The sequence below is a fragment of the Emys orbicularis genome, chromosome 2, assembly GCF_028017835.1.
Source record: "Emys orbicularis isolate rEmyOrb1 chromosome 2, rEmyOrb1.hap1, whole genome shotgun sequence".
In the NCBI taxonomy this organism is placed as follows: Eukaryota; Metazoa; Chordata; order Testudines; family Emydidae; genus Emys; species Emys orbicularis.
The window spans coordinates 157144340-157160306 of record NC_088684.1 but is presented as its reverse complement, the minus strand read 5'-3'; the positions used below and the strand labels follow the sequence as shown (position 1 = coordinate 157160306).

Below are 15967 nucleotides of genomic sequence, written 5' to 3'. Positions count from 1 at the left end.
TGTGTCTCCCACGGCCTTTTCATTGCTTTTTGTAAGTCTTTCTTCTGATAGGTTTCGGTTCAAGCAGAGGGTGTGGGGGGAGGTCTTTCATGAGTCAGACAGGCTGGATACTGTACCCTGGTTCCCCAAGAACACAGAGCTGGTAGGTAACACTGTTCACAGGCACAAAATTGAGCCGCTGAGGAAGTGTTTGTATAGTTGCGCCCTAATTCTATGATCATTAGACAGATACATTTCCTTTTAACTTCAGTGGGAGACTGCTTGTTTGAATAAGGACTGCAGAATCTGGTCCCTGGTCAGCAGCAACTGGGATCCTTTTAGAGTGAGACAATGAATTGTTATTGGGAAGCAACCTCATGTGTTCAACCCTTGAAATGGCACACATATACTCTGTGGAGTCTACACTGAGGCTTCCTCATTGAGAGTGAGATCAATATGAACCAATACAAACAATTACATTAAACCTCTAATAAGTGGAAATGTAAGAGTTACAAACGAGTACTTTGTGATCTGAGGATGCGTGTGCACAAACAAATAACGTACATTGTTCTAGTGAATTGCATACCCAGAGTTAAAATATCCCAGTGGTTACATGTCTGTTGCTACAGAGAAGATTGTTTGCCCAAGGATGTATTAGCAAATATCCAGGAAAATATTGAGATGGGCTGGAGGCTAGAAAATAAGCCTTATGCCAAGGAGAGATTAATAGAAAGGCAGCACATGCTCCCCCGTGTCTTTAGTCTGTGAGATTGGCATCTCTGGGGAAGCTCAAGCCACACTTTCAGATAACCCAAAGCAGTGTTTTTGCATTCTTCCTGGATCCTTTAACTCTTCCTCCACATCTGATATGGCTCTTAATGAATAGTTTGCACTTAGTATTCTGCAATAGCTAAACAGCCTAATGTGTTCCGTTTTGCAGAGCTGCTCCTCTGCAAGAAAGATGAACTTACCCAGGCTGTCCCTACCATAGTGAGAGAGAACATTGTTCTAAATTCCTTTATTTGTTCCCCACCATTTTTGGTGAAAGAATCCCCTTGCACTTAAGCTGTGTAGGAAGGATCTGAGTATCTATACCAATCCTTGGAGAAGGAATGCAGAGAGAGAGTTTAACTCCCAGCACTAAAGCCATCCAGCTAAAGGTTGTTTAAGAAGATCTTTTCACAAACCTGGCTTTTAAACAGAAACCTGCAGCGATAATGCCCCCCAAAAAAGGGGGGGGGGCAAAAAAGAGAAAAAAAACCAAGAACAGTTTAAGGGGGTCTTGTTAATACACTAATAATTATATTTGTAAGAGAAGCCTTCAAATTTAAAAACAAAAATTGTATGAAAACATACTTTGGCTAGGGAAAAAGTATAGACTAGCAGTACTAGCATTGCATAATGCAGTGAGTGTTTACCATAGGGGTACTGTCCAGTCCAAGTGACATGAACCTCACTGGAAACTGCTATTGATCTTATGTGTATATATAATTACTAGATTGGGGGTGGGGGGAAGAATTATCCTTTGTTTGATTGCAGAACCTCGGGCATTCTCAAGCAAAGAAACAAATATTGCTCATCCTGAGGTTTGAGCAAGGGCATATTTTCTTTTAAATATAACTACTCGTGCTGTTTCCTTTTTAAAACGGTCAGATTAAAGCAAAAGATATTTAACTGGAGTTTATCTGAAGTCTTCTTCCCCTTCCCCTCAAAACCTCCCTTCACCATCCTAAATAAATCAGTTTGTCACAAAACTAAACAGAACATTTGCGGTGATTGTGCACACTGGAAGCTTGTGCGTATGTATATATGAGTATTGAAGCTGAGTAAAAAAATTAACACATTTTAAGACAACTTCCTTTTAGCTTTTTTAAAATACTTTACTGAATTTGTGCACATTACAAAATACGTAAAATTAGAACTTTTGGTCAGTGTATATGTGTAAATATGTGTAATCAGCAAAAGGCAAAGGACATGACTGTTAAGTAGGACAGTGTCTTGTAAATGTTTGCCAGTGTATAAATGAGTGGTCATTTATAATGCAGTGCTCTCTGATCATTGCACCAATGTCGAGGGCCAAGATATTCTTAATTGATATAACGATTTTGGTGCACAAGTTAAGACATTTTGAAGGGGTCTTGCATTCAGAGAGCCTGTGCTCATCACTTCCTGAAAAATGGGCCTTTTTAAGATGTCTCGAGTTGAGCATCCAAAATCACAGCTCATTTGAGAAAACTCTGGCCCTGGTTTGTAGTGGGGTTTTTAAGCTTCCCTCATAGTCATCAGGTGGCATTAGCCATTGTGAAGGGCATTAAACTAGATGTGATTTGTTCCACTGTGGCTAATGCCACATTATCAATGTAAATATTTCGTTTGTGCTGCGTTTCTAGTCTCTTAGCAAATTTGTCACATGAAAGGTACAATTAGAGTTGCCTCCTACAGTAATGTAAATATAAATGAGGACTCTCTTTTTTTCATTTATATTTCATATTTTACCATCAGTATTTAAAATCTACTTAAGTTCTTTCCCTTGATTTTAAATTGCTCAGTTGTCAATATTTTCCTTCTAAACTATTGTTCACATTTTTTTCTCAGACTCTCTTTCAGTCTCCAGTAATGATGCCAGTCCTCCTGCCTCCGTAACATCACTTCAGCCCCATATGATTGGTGCACAGAGCTCCCCAGGCCCCAAACGCCCTGGCAACACCCTGAGGAAATGGCTTACCAGTCCAGTGAGGCGCCTTAGCAGTGGGAAGGCAGATGGGCATGTCAAGAAATTGGCCCATAAGCCTAAGAAGAGTAGAGAGGTCCGCAAAAGTGCTGATGCTGGCTCTCAGAAGGACTCAGATGACAGTGCTGCTACGCCACAGGATGAAACCATTGAAGAGGTTAGTGTTCAGGCAACTTTCTTATGGTTTGTAAATTCCAGTACAGGGCTTTTTCTTGAGCAGAGAATGACAGTCAAGGCATACATGGGACTGATAGCTGCATAAAACTGACACACACCCACAAGAGACCTGGATGAGATGACTTCGTTTTACTTGACCAAATCAAATTTGTACAAAAAGCAACAGATGCAAAATAAGCTGTTGTGCCATCTTGCGGTGCCCCCCAGCATGATTCAAGTGCTCCGTTTTTGGATGCTGGGGGGCACCGCAAGATGGCACAACAAGGGTTTATGCAGTTCAATGTTAAGAGCATTAGCAGAGTTGTGTGGGGAGAGCACTCTAGTTGATGAACAGAAAAGAGGATGCCCGAAATTTACTTTTTAACCTCATCTCCCACCCCACTGCACCCCCCAATCAGAAAAACTGACTTTCTGACACATACTGAGTAACATCTGAGTAATGTTCTGATGATAGACTATTTCATGCTTCCCTTTTCTCCCTTCCCAAAGGTCCAGGAGGATGTATAGGGAAGGGTTATTAACCGCTTTAAAGCCAGCAAATCTTGCATTCCTGCCTTTAGAAATAATGTGCATCTCATTAGTGCAGTGTACTGGGAAATAGCTGACTTCTTGAACCAAAAGGTGGTTACAATCACTTACGTAATACCCTCATAAGCTTTCATTAAAGCAAAGGGAATGGGGAGGTTGTATCATGGAGTTCATGTCACAGATGTCTTTCTGTTGAAAGCCTTTTTCTTCCTCGCCATTCATAGTTCTGGTATGAGATTAGGACCCATATCCAGTTGATAAAGATACAAACTGGGCCTGATTATGCTTTCATTTATGTGTGCACAGTTCACATTGAATCTCGTGGCATAACAGAGCATCCAAGGGTTCTACTCACATTGTATGTTAGTTCCCCTTTTCTTTGACCTGAATCTGACCAGCAGTTCTGATGGTTTTCCTATAGAATATAGATAATGAAGTCTGATTTCTAACTAAGTGGCCCAACGTTATTATTTTAGTGGCTTTTTGTCTTATTTTTCCTTTGCTACTGGCATATTTCATTTTCAGCTTGGAGCATCGGTGATACAAGTAAAAGTTGCAAGGGAATGGACTAGAGGCGTGGCACCATGATGGTGTAGGAGCTGTGGGTTTGGGAAAAGTGTTGTTCTCTGTCCTCAGATGCCGTAATGTAGTAAGAGACCCTTCTCCCAAGGTAATAGTGGCAGTTTTCTCAGAAGTAGCCACACTCCTACATTCCTGAGTGTGGGGAAGAGCGCTAGTGTCGTATCAATGCCCTGAGGTGGAGAGAAGGCAGTACAAGTCATTCCTTCTTACTGTGAAGGGAATTGCAATATCCTGTAAGCTATTTTTGTCACAGACCAAGGATTGAGGTCTTGTTCCTAATGTAGCTGACAGGATTGTTTTCTACCCAGAAAACATTAAAAACAAAGTATGTGGTCTGTTTAAAGAAGAACCAGTGATGAAATGTAGGATTTTGTTAAAATATCCCATATTTTAATACTATTTTGTACTCATGTCGCACCTTTCAGTTTGAGGACATGAGTACTCTACAGATGCCAAGTCTGTAGTTACGTATGTTGCACCCATTTTACGGAGGTAAACTGAGCAGAATCAGAGTCACTGATGGAACCCAGCAGTCAACTCCCAAGCCTCGGTTTGTAACCTTTTCTGTAGTAAAACTCACACTGAAGTTCTTGCAAGTCACTTGTACTCAGTGCATCAGCCCAGTTGCCTTACTTGTTGAACCCGTCATAAACTGCATCTCTTTTAAGGTAGTTAGATTTTTGACAACTGTCTCTATCTCTTGAGACGTTGATCTGTTTAGCTGTCCCTAGGCTTGCTGGAGATGAGCCTTCAGAGGTAGTCCGGCATCTGAGAGACAGCTTCCACTTGCTCTGCTTTATGCATCTTATGAATGTCTTGATCTTCATTGCAGAGAGGGCGGAATGAGGGGCTGAGCAGCGGCACTCTCTCCAAATCCTCCTCTTCTGGCATGCAGAGCTGTGGAGAGGAAGAAGGTGAAGAAGGAGCAGATGCTGTACCACTCCCCCCTCCAATGGCAATTCAGCAACACAGTCTACTCCAACCAGACTCCCAGGATGACAAGGTAAAAAGGGAAATAGGGAAGAATCTCACATGCTGAGATAGACTGATAACATTTAGAGTGTCTTAAAGGGATTTGCTATGGAACATCTGTAATTATATGGGTACAATCGAGTACACAATTATAGGAACCTTACATGATTGTTTAAAAAAGGACCTTATAGCAAAGGTAGGGATGAGCAGTTGATCTTTGTGTGCATAAAGGAGTTTTAAAACACACACACACACACACACACACACACACACACACACACACACACACACACACACACACACACACACACACACACACACACACACACACACACACACACCCTTCTGAGTGGCTTCACATTTTTATAATACTTCATGCTTATATATGCTTAGTCTTCCCCCTTTCCACTAGTTAAGAGCTGTTCTGGGAGCAGTTAACTTTCTGACTGAAATCTTTTTATCCTGTAGGTAATTCACAAAACAATTCTGTTATCCTCAGACCTGGAGTTTTTGTTACAAACATTTTCCATTTGCACAGGAAGATGGTTTTTCATGTCGACATAAAGTCCTATGTCCATTGTGAGCACACCACAGTTTCCTCAAGTGCTATAAAGCCTTGGTCCACATTAGTGACTTGCTGCCTGAAACTGTTCAGTTTAACAAACAAAGTCAAGTTTAAATTGAGAGTGCAAAACTGTATCTGAAACCAGTAACTGGTAAGTTTTGGGTAGAGATCATCAATCTGCCAAATGAATCGTATTTTCATATTTTGTTGGTTTAAAAAAAAATCTCTCAACACTCTCAGGTTTTGAGATGTTTTATTTCAATTTTCAACATGAATCAAATTTTTATGAGGCAGTCACAAAGCCGGAAAATAGAGGATTTTAAAATGAAAATTCTATTGACTTCTGCAGCATGGACCTCACCTCTAATATCATTTTGTCCCCATTGTGCTCTTTAAAATGCTTAAGTGTTGAAATATATGGTATGAGCTCATTGTTAGTGAGTTTTGTTGGCAGTTATTCGCCTTTCTTAATAAAGCAGATTTTTTTTCAACAGTTTTTCTTTCTCTCCTTCACTCTTGTTGTTTTCTCCTGAGAATCTCAATCATAATTTAAGTAGACACTTTCTGGATTGCAATGTGGTTTTTCCATGTACTGCATGCACCAGTTTCCTGCTTTTTTTCTGAACTGGAAACCGACTCAATACAGGAAATGATGGATGAACATACTGGGAAATACTTCTGAGACCAAATCAAAAAAAGAATTATATTCTTCAAATCTCTTTATTCTTTTAAAAATTGTTGGGTTTTTTTTTTCTGCTGGTTAGAAAATTGTCTGACCCTTTGTGTGCTAGAGTTGCAATAGTGTTGGTGAGAATCATGTTTAAAAACTCTTGCTAGCAAGCTGCTAACGTGATTTCTTAACCAGTATATTCAGTAACTGTGATACGAACAACACATACTAACAATGCCCTTATTGTATAGGTCCATCTGCTTTACAAATGCAATTATATCAGAGGAAGCCATGTTATAATTTGGTCTCCATTCATTTTGCATTTTCAGTGTAGATTGGACCTTTAGCACAGTGTTGTGTAACGCACCAAAAGATATGTTTTGCCCTCACTTGCCAGATTATCACCATGCTTGCAAAAAACCATGTTTGAACGATGATCTGCCTCATGCATTTTCAACACTGGTGTAAGCAGGACCTTGGAGAAGGATTTACTTTGTTTTAATATGAATCCCTTGGAGGACAGAAACATGCTCCCATAGTGTTTCTGTCTGTCTCTAATAGACCGAACCTTGTACCCAAACACTGCCAACTTCATGGTAGTTTGGATTCTGATCCACATCCAGATTTAAACTTTGTCTTGGATGCACGTTTAGGACATAGGTTTTGTCAAGTTGTTTTTAGTAGCACTTGGGAGTGGGATTGTGACAGCGGCAACATCTGTCCCAAAGGCCCATTGCATGTGGGCTTGCTCAGTTTTGGATGTATATGCAAGCACCAGGTATGAGGCCATATTGGTTTCTCTAATATCACTAAATAACAGACTCATTTTTTTTCATTAGCATTTCTTGTATAGTACACATGCTTCTGTTTGGAGAATCATTGCACAATTCATTTATTGCATTGAATAGCAGCTTATGAGTTTTTTGCATTTATTTTTGGATAAACAATATTGATGTTTCAGTACAGTTGTTATATTGTAAAACTAATTATTTTTGTGTTTTGTTTTTTTCTCTTTTTGTAAATTTTGACTGTAGCATTACGTTGATTTGTGTTCTGTCTCTGCTTTGGCTCAATTCCCTTACCTTTCCATTTAAAGTTAGTTGTGATTCCCTCATTTACCCTACCCCGTGTTCCTTTCTCAGTGAGGCAAACAAAAGCACACCCATATCTTTGCAGTCCTTGTTTTCAATAATGGGGTTGAAAACCACAGTCAAGAGCATTCTGTTTAAAATCATTATGAATGTAATTTCTTTGTTTGTCCAACATGTTTGAAACATTTGCAGAACCGTTTAGCCTGTATTGCATGATGTATATCCGTCCTTTCCTTAATATGAAGTAAGGTTCATATTGTACCCTGTTCCTCTTTCCAGTTATTTAATGATACATGTAATCTGCAAACCAGCTGTGTGTTTGCTAATTACGGAAGCTGAATTTAATAGCCCTCTCCCAGAATCCTTTACTGTGAATACCTTTTACCCTCAGTTGTAGCTATAAACTGGCATCTTATAGCTTGTGAGGCCAGAGATCTTCTATACTCTGCACTTACCTTTGGGGAAAATGGATGACACACAGAATGGTGAGCTTGATTTCCCCCATTCAATCTGGGAAATATACCCCAGCTCCTTTTAGAAATGTAAATGTTCTTGATTTATTTTCTTGGTTATTTTTTAATCCTGTTTCAAGGTTTGTGTGTTGTAATTATTTTTACAATTGCTTCTTATTTATATACAGAGTTGGAAAAATACTTAAATTGTTCATTGTCAATCAGGTCAATCACTGCAATCTGTATGGCTGTCCTGATAGACTTTATAGTAGTCAGCAGTTGAAAGTTTCCCAAGGATATTTCCCAGATCTATAATGTGCTAAAGAGAATTATGAAATTACATCCTACTAATTGAAATAGATTAAAACTATGCATGGACAGTTCTCAATGTTTATCAGGGTTTATTTAAAAATTTTAGATTCCAGTTGCGTAATTCTAAGGAAATGTTTTATTCTTAAATTGAAGGGAAATCTTTGCTGGGTAGCTTGACCTGAAAAGGTACTTGAAAGAGGAATCTTGACAGCCTGTGACAAACTAAGGTAAACATATTTTCCCTTTTTTGTCATTGCACAGGCATCTTCTCGATTATTGGTGCGCCCCACCAGCTCTGAGACACCCAGTGCAGCAGAACTAGTCAGCGCAATTGAGGAACTCGTCAAAAGTAAAATGGTGAGACTGATTGGAAGATGAATATGATTCAGAAGCTAAGGCAACTCCAAACGGCCCCGCTGTATAAAAAGTTCCAACACACTTCCCTATGAATTCCAACATGTAGCATCATCCATTTTCAAAAGCAGTCTCAAAACTTTGTGCATGCAAAGTGGCATGTATTCATGAATGTACGAGCATATATGGAATATACATATATTCAGAGAGACAAGATTACCAGTCAATGTGAAACATACTTAAATTTATTTGTATAGCAGTAGCATCTAGCAGCACAATCAAGGATCAAAGTTCCACTGTGCAATACCCTATATATAAACTTACATTTTAGAGTCCCTGCCCCAAAGATTTCACAGTATGTCTTGTCCAGGGATAAGTGAATGAAACAAGCCAAGCAGAGAGTTAACTGTAAAGCTTCTATTTAAGATGCTCTTTCATTACCTCACAGTAGTTTGTTTGCTCAAGTAAAATACATCAAAAATATGAGAGTTTTATTGCTATTTGAAGAGACAGAATTTAATACTTTGTAAAAGCATACTCAGAGGTCAGTGTTAAAGTAGTGTAGAGCTTGGTTTGCAGCAGAGTACTTTCATCTCATATTTTCAGGTGACACACAAACTATTTCCAAACTCTTCTTTCTTTGAATACCTTTAAGATGCAGAACCAAGCACATTTTCCTCTTGCTGAGGACAGTTCTGACTTCATTATATGTAGTAATTCTTTGTTAGCTTGTGTATGCGTTCATAATATCTTTGAGGTTTAGTTTTTACTTCATTATACAGGAAAGGTAGAGGATGTATTTTTAAATGTGACACTCTGGAAAACTAAATCAGATTTTAATAAATAAAACTGTCTGTGATTAGCAACGCTTGCTCAGCACCGCTATCTGTTTTCATGATTGCTCTATGTAGTCTCAAGTGGTGATATCATTCTCCCATCAGATTATTCACCAACACAGATCAGTTGCTCCTAGTTTTCGGGCCGTCTGTGTATGAGGTCAAATCCTACTGGGTTTTTATTGATTTCAAGGTCTTGAATAGTGCATCTGACTCAGCAGGGTGCGGCTCAGCTACATCTTACTGTAATGTTGGGGGGAAACATGATAAATAGCTGCAGCAAGACCTGACCCTATGGGTTGGAGTTAAACTGACTTAATAAATACTTTCTAGAACAGTCTTTCACACAATCTCTCCAACACCCCTCCTTTTCCAAAACCATATAAAATGATATTTGCTGTCTGGCTTCCAAATGCAATGGAACTGCACCCTCTTTCAACACAGAATTTTGCCCCTGGTTTTGACAGTTCATTTTGAAGAGTATAAATGACAGTTACTATTGTATGTAGTGCAGGTGCGGAGAAAAGACAGTTTTGTGAAACCAAAGGATTAAAGGTGACCTGCAAATTTTTTTTTAAATTGGTCTTGTGCAATTTTTTTTGTCTGCTTTGAAACATATAGAAGACCTTAAAGGAAGGAGCGGGACCTCGGGCAGAAGGGGCAGGGCTGGGGGTCAGCTTTCCCCAGCCAGCCCATCTGCGCTGCCTGGCCCCATCCCAGGGCAGCTGCCCATTTTGCCCCCACCTGTCGGCGGCCCGAGGGGGGACAAAAGAGGCAACGATGTTAAAGCATTCCAGTAGCGCTTTAACATCGTTGTCACTTTTGCCACACCCCCCATCCCTCCAGTCGGCGGCCCTGCCGGTAGGGTGGCCAATGGGGGGGAAAAGGGGCAGTGACGTTAAAGTGCTGCCATGGCAGCGCTTTGACGTCGGCTGCGTATGGGCCGGTACCGGCTTCTTACCGGTACACCGTACCGGTCTACTTTCACCCCTGACAAACAGAGAGTAAAACAGAGTTCCTGCCCTGAAAAGCTTAGTGTGCTTAAAAGAAAGAAAGAAAACAAACAAGCTGAAGAAAAATTATTCCTGAACTTCTACTTATACTTTATAACAGGGATCGGCAACCTTTGGCACACAGCCCATCAGGGAAATCCGCTGGTGGGCCGGGACAGTTTGTTTACCTGCAGCATCCACACGTTCGGCTGATCGCAGCTCCCACTGGACGCAGTTTGCTGCTCCAGGCTAATGGGGGCTGCGGGAAGTGGCGGCCAGCACATCCCTCGGCCTGCGCCGCTTCCCGCAGCTCCTATTGGCCTGGAGCAGCGAACTGCGTCCAGTGAGAGCTGCGATCGGCCAAACCTGTGGATGCTGCAGGTAAACAAACTGTCCCGGCCCGCCCAGGAGCTTACTCTGGTGGGCCGCGTGCCAAAGGTTGCCGATCCCTGCCTTATAAAGAAGAAGAGGGAGAGGTCATCTCTTCGGAGGGGGTGAGTTGGGTTTTTGGTTTTTGTGAGTCCCCTTGAATTTTTTCTGCCCTTGTCATTTAAATGCAATGGTGAGGATTTAAATTGTTCTAACTTCATTATAGTAATCTCTATTAAAAATTCAGCATTTACCAACAGTTACCACAGATTGGTAACAGTGTGACAAATTTTGACTTTTTAATGGCCACCCTAGAGCGCTGTCTTATTTTTTTTTTAACTCACTAAGGTAATGTAAACATTTGAGTATAAAACAGAGGTTCCATATTTTTTAACAACTGTAAATGTGTATTCATTTTGTGCAGTGCTTTGTGCGTTTAAAGACAGCATGAATAGACGGCAAGATGAATAAATATTGCAACATTTTATGAATACACTTTTAGGCACTGGAAGATCGTCCAAGTTCACTGTTGGTAGACCAAGGTGACAGCAGCAGTCCATCTTTCAACCCTTCAGACAACTCCCTTCTCTCTTCCTCGTCACCCATAGATGAAATGGAAGAAAGGAAATCCAGCTCTTTAAAAAGACGACAGTAAGATTGGCTTACAAATTTATATTTCCCCTCTGTTCTCAATCAGGTAACATTTATAAAGTCCTTTGCATCCTTTCAAAACAGACTGTTTTAATTTAACAGAAGAAGTAGTTCTTTTTCCCTTCCAGCTTGCATGTTAGGCATCAAATGGATGATTTGGTTCTTCCTGAAAACCAGCTGTTGTTCAAAGAGAATTCTCAGGCATATTATTTCCAGTACTAAGTTCACCCAAAAGTCCTGTCAAACACGTCAGTCTCAGCCTTCATAGAGGAGGATGCTGGCTTTTAAATATTCTCAAGGGTATTTTTAGGTTCCAAAAACCATAAATCATTGCTTTTTCCTGAAACCGTCTTTCTCTACCTTGAACTCAAATGATAGTTGGGAAGATCCAGAAATATTCGTTGACATTTCAGCTGGTATTGAAGATTAATCGTATGTATGTCGGTGTTAAAATAATAAAGACATCTTCAGTTTGTTTGCTTATGAATCTCGTGCTGTTTCTTGTGAGTCAAATACTGGAATTCTTTTTAATTAATGTTTTAATTGTCCTGACCCATGCAGCAAAAGTCCTGGCTGCTGCAGCTATAGTTTAGTAAACACAAGAAGTAAGAATGACCTGAAGACAGTGAAGCATCCAGATTCGGAAAGTCAAATGTAAACTCTACCTTACTAAATGTGCATAACTGCAAACTTGTAAAATGTTGTATGCCCATTCTTAATCCTCTTTAAGAATTTTTATCCACATGAATACATTTTTCTCCCTGAATGTTTTTTCACCTTTCCCCCTCCTTGTAGCTATGTCTTACAGGAATTAGTGGAGACGGAGCGAGATTACGTCCGAGATCTGGGTTATGTAGTTGAGGTATGTTAGTTCAACCTTTCTAAATTGCTTTTATTAATCCCATTGCCAGTCATCTTTGTAGCTTGCACACTCTTCTGTCATAAGAAAAAGAACGAGTCTACTTTAGGTGTGGGTTTTTCTATAGGAATTTAAGAAAAAACAGGATTTGATATAGAATTCCCAGTGTCTCTCCTTCACACTATTTCATGCATCCTTTTTTTCCCTTATAAGAAGATTAGTTCTTTATCATTAATGTTTTAAACAGTGACACCCGATAACATCTGAAACAATAGGCACAGTTTAATTAGTTGAGGCAGTGTGGTCTAGTGGATAGACCGCTGGACTGGGACTCAGGAGACTTGGCTTCTACTCCTGGCTCTGCTACTGCTCTACTGGGTGACATTAGGAAAGTCTCTTCACCTCTTTGTGTCTGTTTCCCATCTGCAGAATGGGGATTATGATACTGACCTGCTTTGTAAATTGCTTAGATCTGCTGATTTCCTGATTTAGCTAGTTCCAAATATGTTCCAGAAAATTACCTTTTCCCCAAGTTTAGACATATTCCTTAGAGGAGCTGGTTAACAGGTCTGTTAACTGGATTAAAAGCCATCTCCCAGGTGAGGCAGCAGCCCAGAGTGTTGAATAAATATCAGGTTTCAGAGTGGTAGCCCTGTTAGTCTGTATCCGCAAAAACAATGAGGAGTCCTTGTGGCACTTTAGAGACTAACAAATTTATTTGGGCATAAGCTTTTGTGGGCTAAAACCCACTTCATCAGATGCATGGAGTGGAACATACAGTAGGGAAGTATAAATACATAGCATATGAAAAGATGGGAGTTGCCTTACCAAGTGGGGGGTCAATGCTAATGAGCCAATTTAATTTAAGTTGGAAGTAGGCAATTCTCAACTGTTGACAAGAAGGGGTGGAAATCACTTTTGTAGTGTTAATGAGCCAATGTAAACAAGGTGGCCCATTTCAAACAGTTGACAAGAAGGTGTGAGTATTTAGCAAGGGGAAATTAGTTTTTGTAAAAACAACTAGGAGTACTTGTGGCACCTTAGAGACTAACAAATTGATTTAGTTTCTGTAGTGACCCATCCACTGACTGTAGTTTTAAGAAAAACTTTAAGAAAAATTACAATACCCACCTGGTGAAGTGAAGAAACAGATTGACAGAGCCCGAAGTCACCTCCTACAAGACAGGCCCAACAAAGAAAGTAACAGAACACCACTAGCCGTCACATACAGCCCCCAACTAAAACCTCTCCAGCACATCATCCGGGATCTACAACCTATCTTGAAGTACAATCCCTCACTCTCACAGACCTTGGGAGACAGGCCAGTCCTCGCTTACAGACAGCCCCCCAACCTGAAGCAAATTCTCACCAGCAACTACACACCACAGAACAAAAACACTAACCCAGGAACCAAACCCTGCAACAAACCCCAGTGCCAACTATGTCCGCATATCTATTCAAGGGACACCATCATACGACCTAACCACATCAGCCACACCATCAGGGGCTCGTCACCTGCACATCTATCAATGTGATACATGCCATCATGTGCCAGCAATGCTCCTCTGCCATGTACATTGGCCAAACCGAACAGTCTCTACGCAAAAGAATAAATGGACACAAATCTGACATCAGGAATTATAACATTCAAAAACCAGTAGGAGAACACTTCAGTCTCCCTGATCACTCAATAACCGACTTAAAAGTGGCAGTTCTTCAACAAAAAAACTTCAAAAACAGACTCCAGCAAGAATCTGCAGAACTGGAATTAATTTGCAAACTGGACACCATCAAATTAGGCCTGAATAGAGACTGGGAATAGATGGGTCACTACAGAAACTAAATCAATTTGTTTGTCTCTAAGGTACCACAAGTACTCCTAGTTGTTTTTACAAAAACTAATTTCCCCTTGCTAAATACTCAGTTTTAGCCCACGAAAGCTTATGCCCAAATAAATTTGTTAGTCTCTAAAGCACCACAAGGACTCCTAGTTTTTTTTTTAATAAATATCAGATACTCCAGGCCTTAAATGTACTAAACAAACAGTTATACAGATTTAGTATTTATTAAATAGGTGGGATCAAAGTATTACTCTATGTGCATGCTATGCTTGAAGGTCAGTGCTAATGTACAAGATCTTAAGTATTCCAAGTTTAGTGGTTGACAAATACTCTTTTTACTGTGCTTAAATGGGAACTAGTAAGAAGGGAACTCTATTACAAGTTAAGGTTCCAGATTTTTTAAAAATTCTTCTTACTGTGGATTTCTTACAGACATTGATGAGAGACAATTTGTCAAATTCTTATTGGGGTACCATCCAGATAATCCTGTATTTCTTTCATTTTATGCATCTTTGTGCTTTGAAAGATGCTTTGTGAAAGATAATGTTAAAAAAATGCCAATAAAATAGATGGAGAAGTATACCCCTTTTCAATAATTGTACAAGGTCATAGGGCTGGGAAGCTATAAGGCAAAAAAAAAAAGCCTATTACCGTCAGTGTTTCAGATGGGACATCATAAAGTCATTTGGGACCACAATGTGGTCTCTGTAAACGGAAGGCTTACCAGGCCAAATGTGAAAAGAAATGCTTTTTAGAACTGGGAAATGTGAAACTTTGATTTCATGTACTTGTGGGAAGTTAAAATACACTGAAAAATGAAATTAAAAAAACTGGCTACATTTAAATGTAGTTGAGACAAATCTTATTTCAATAAAATCGTTAATTTGACAGCTAAATACACTGCTACGTGTAATATTGGATTCTTACACCCTATTGATTAAGTGACTTAAATAAGAGCTTGCAGTTTAAAAATTCTTAAGCTCCTTAAAGAGAGAGAGAGAGAAAGAAACCCACCATTTAAACCTGGACATTTCACAAAGAATTGCTCTGGATTGTTTCAGGGTTACATGGCACTTATGAAAGAAGATGGTGTACCTGATGACATGAAGGGGAAAGACAAGATTGTATTCGGCAACATTCACCAAATTTATGACTGGCACAGAGAGTATGTATGTTTTTAATTTAAGAATTATCTGTTACTGGTAGAAAATAATTTTATAACATACTGAATGCACACAGGGAAAAAACCCTACATCTATACAATACTAGATGGCAATAAAAGTGTTTCAAAGGTTATAAAAACAAGTAACAAGAAATTAAGAGCAGCTGGTCCTACACTTTTACAGTTAAAATTAATTTCTGAGTTGAGACTATTCCTATAGTTATTTGTATGGAAACTATTCAGAATAAATATGTAAACATATCAAGCATTTGGATTGACCTGTCTTGTATAGATAACATTTAATGTGACTATTTAGTTGATCCTATTAAGAATGCATTAAGGAAAAGAAAAAATCCCGTATCTTATGCAGTAACATGCGAGGTACTTACCTATTTTTCTGACAGTGAGAGGCTAACCTGTGAATGGTCAAAAACAGTTTTTATTCTCAAATTTCAGTGGTAGTGTAGTTATGAGCACATCAAGGAGTCAGAATGAGTAGAAGAGAAAGTTGAATCCCCATAGCAAACAAAAGGATTGCAATGATGAATCACTATGTTGCTTCTTTTTGTTCTTTACTTAAAAATGCCTCTTGCTTTGAAGCCCTGCAATATATTCTTTATATAGGCTTCAGTTGCAGATAGGACAAGGATCACAGCAGTGAAAAGAGTGTGAACACAAAGAATGCAACCACCACTTTGTTTTAAGATTACCTGTTGCCATATAATGTGGTACAAGCTAAATGATTTCTTCTTTGTTCAGCTTCTTTTTAGGAGAATTGGAGAAGTGCCTTGAAGATCCAGAAAAACTGGGATCCCTCTTCGTTAAGCATGTAAGTACAAACATC

At 39.5% G+C, this 15967-nt stretch overlaps 1 protein-coding gene across 1 annotated transcript in view; it reads left to right on the top strand.

The window, feature by feature from the left end:
- TRIO (trio Rho guanine nucleotide exchange factor) overlaps nt 1-15967 on the top strand; it is a 433907-nt gene that overhangs the window by 380177 nt on the left and 37763 nt on the right. Inside the window, exons 35-41 of the mRNA XM_065399163.1 lie at nt 2575-2867; nt 4830-5000; nt 8321-8416; nt 11113-11261; nt 12057-12123; nt 15023-15126; nt 15883-15952. Of these exons, the coding sequence (XP_065255235.1) occupies nt 2575-2867; nt 4830-5000; nt 8321-8416; nt 11113-11261; nt 12057-12123; nt 15023-15126; nt 15883-15952 (950 nt within the window). The remainder of the gene's footprint in view (nt 1-2574; nt 2868-4829; nt 5001-8320; nt 8417-11112; nt 11262-12056; nt 12124-15022; nt 15127-15882; nt 15953-15967) is intronic.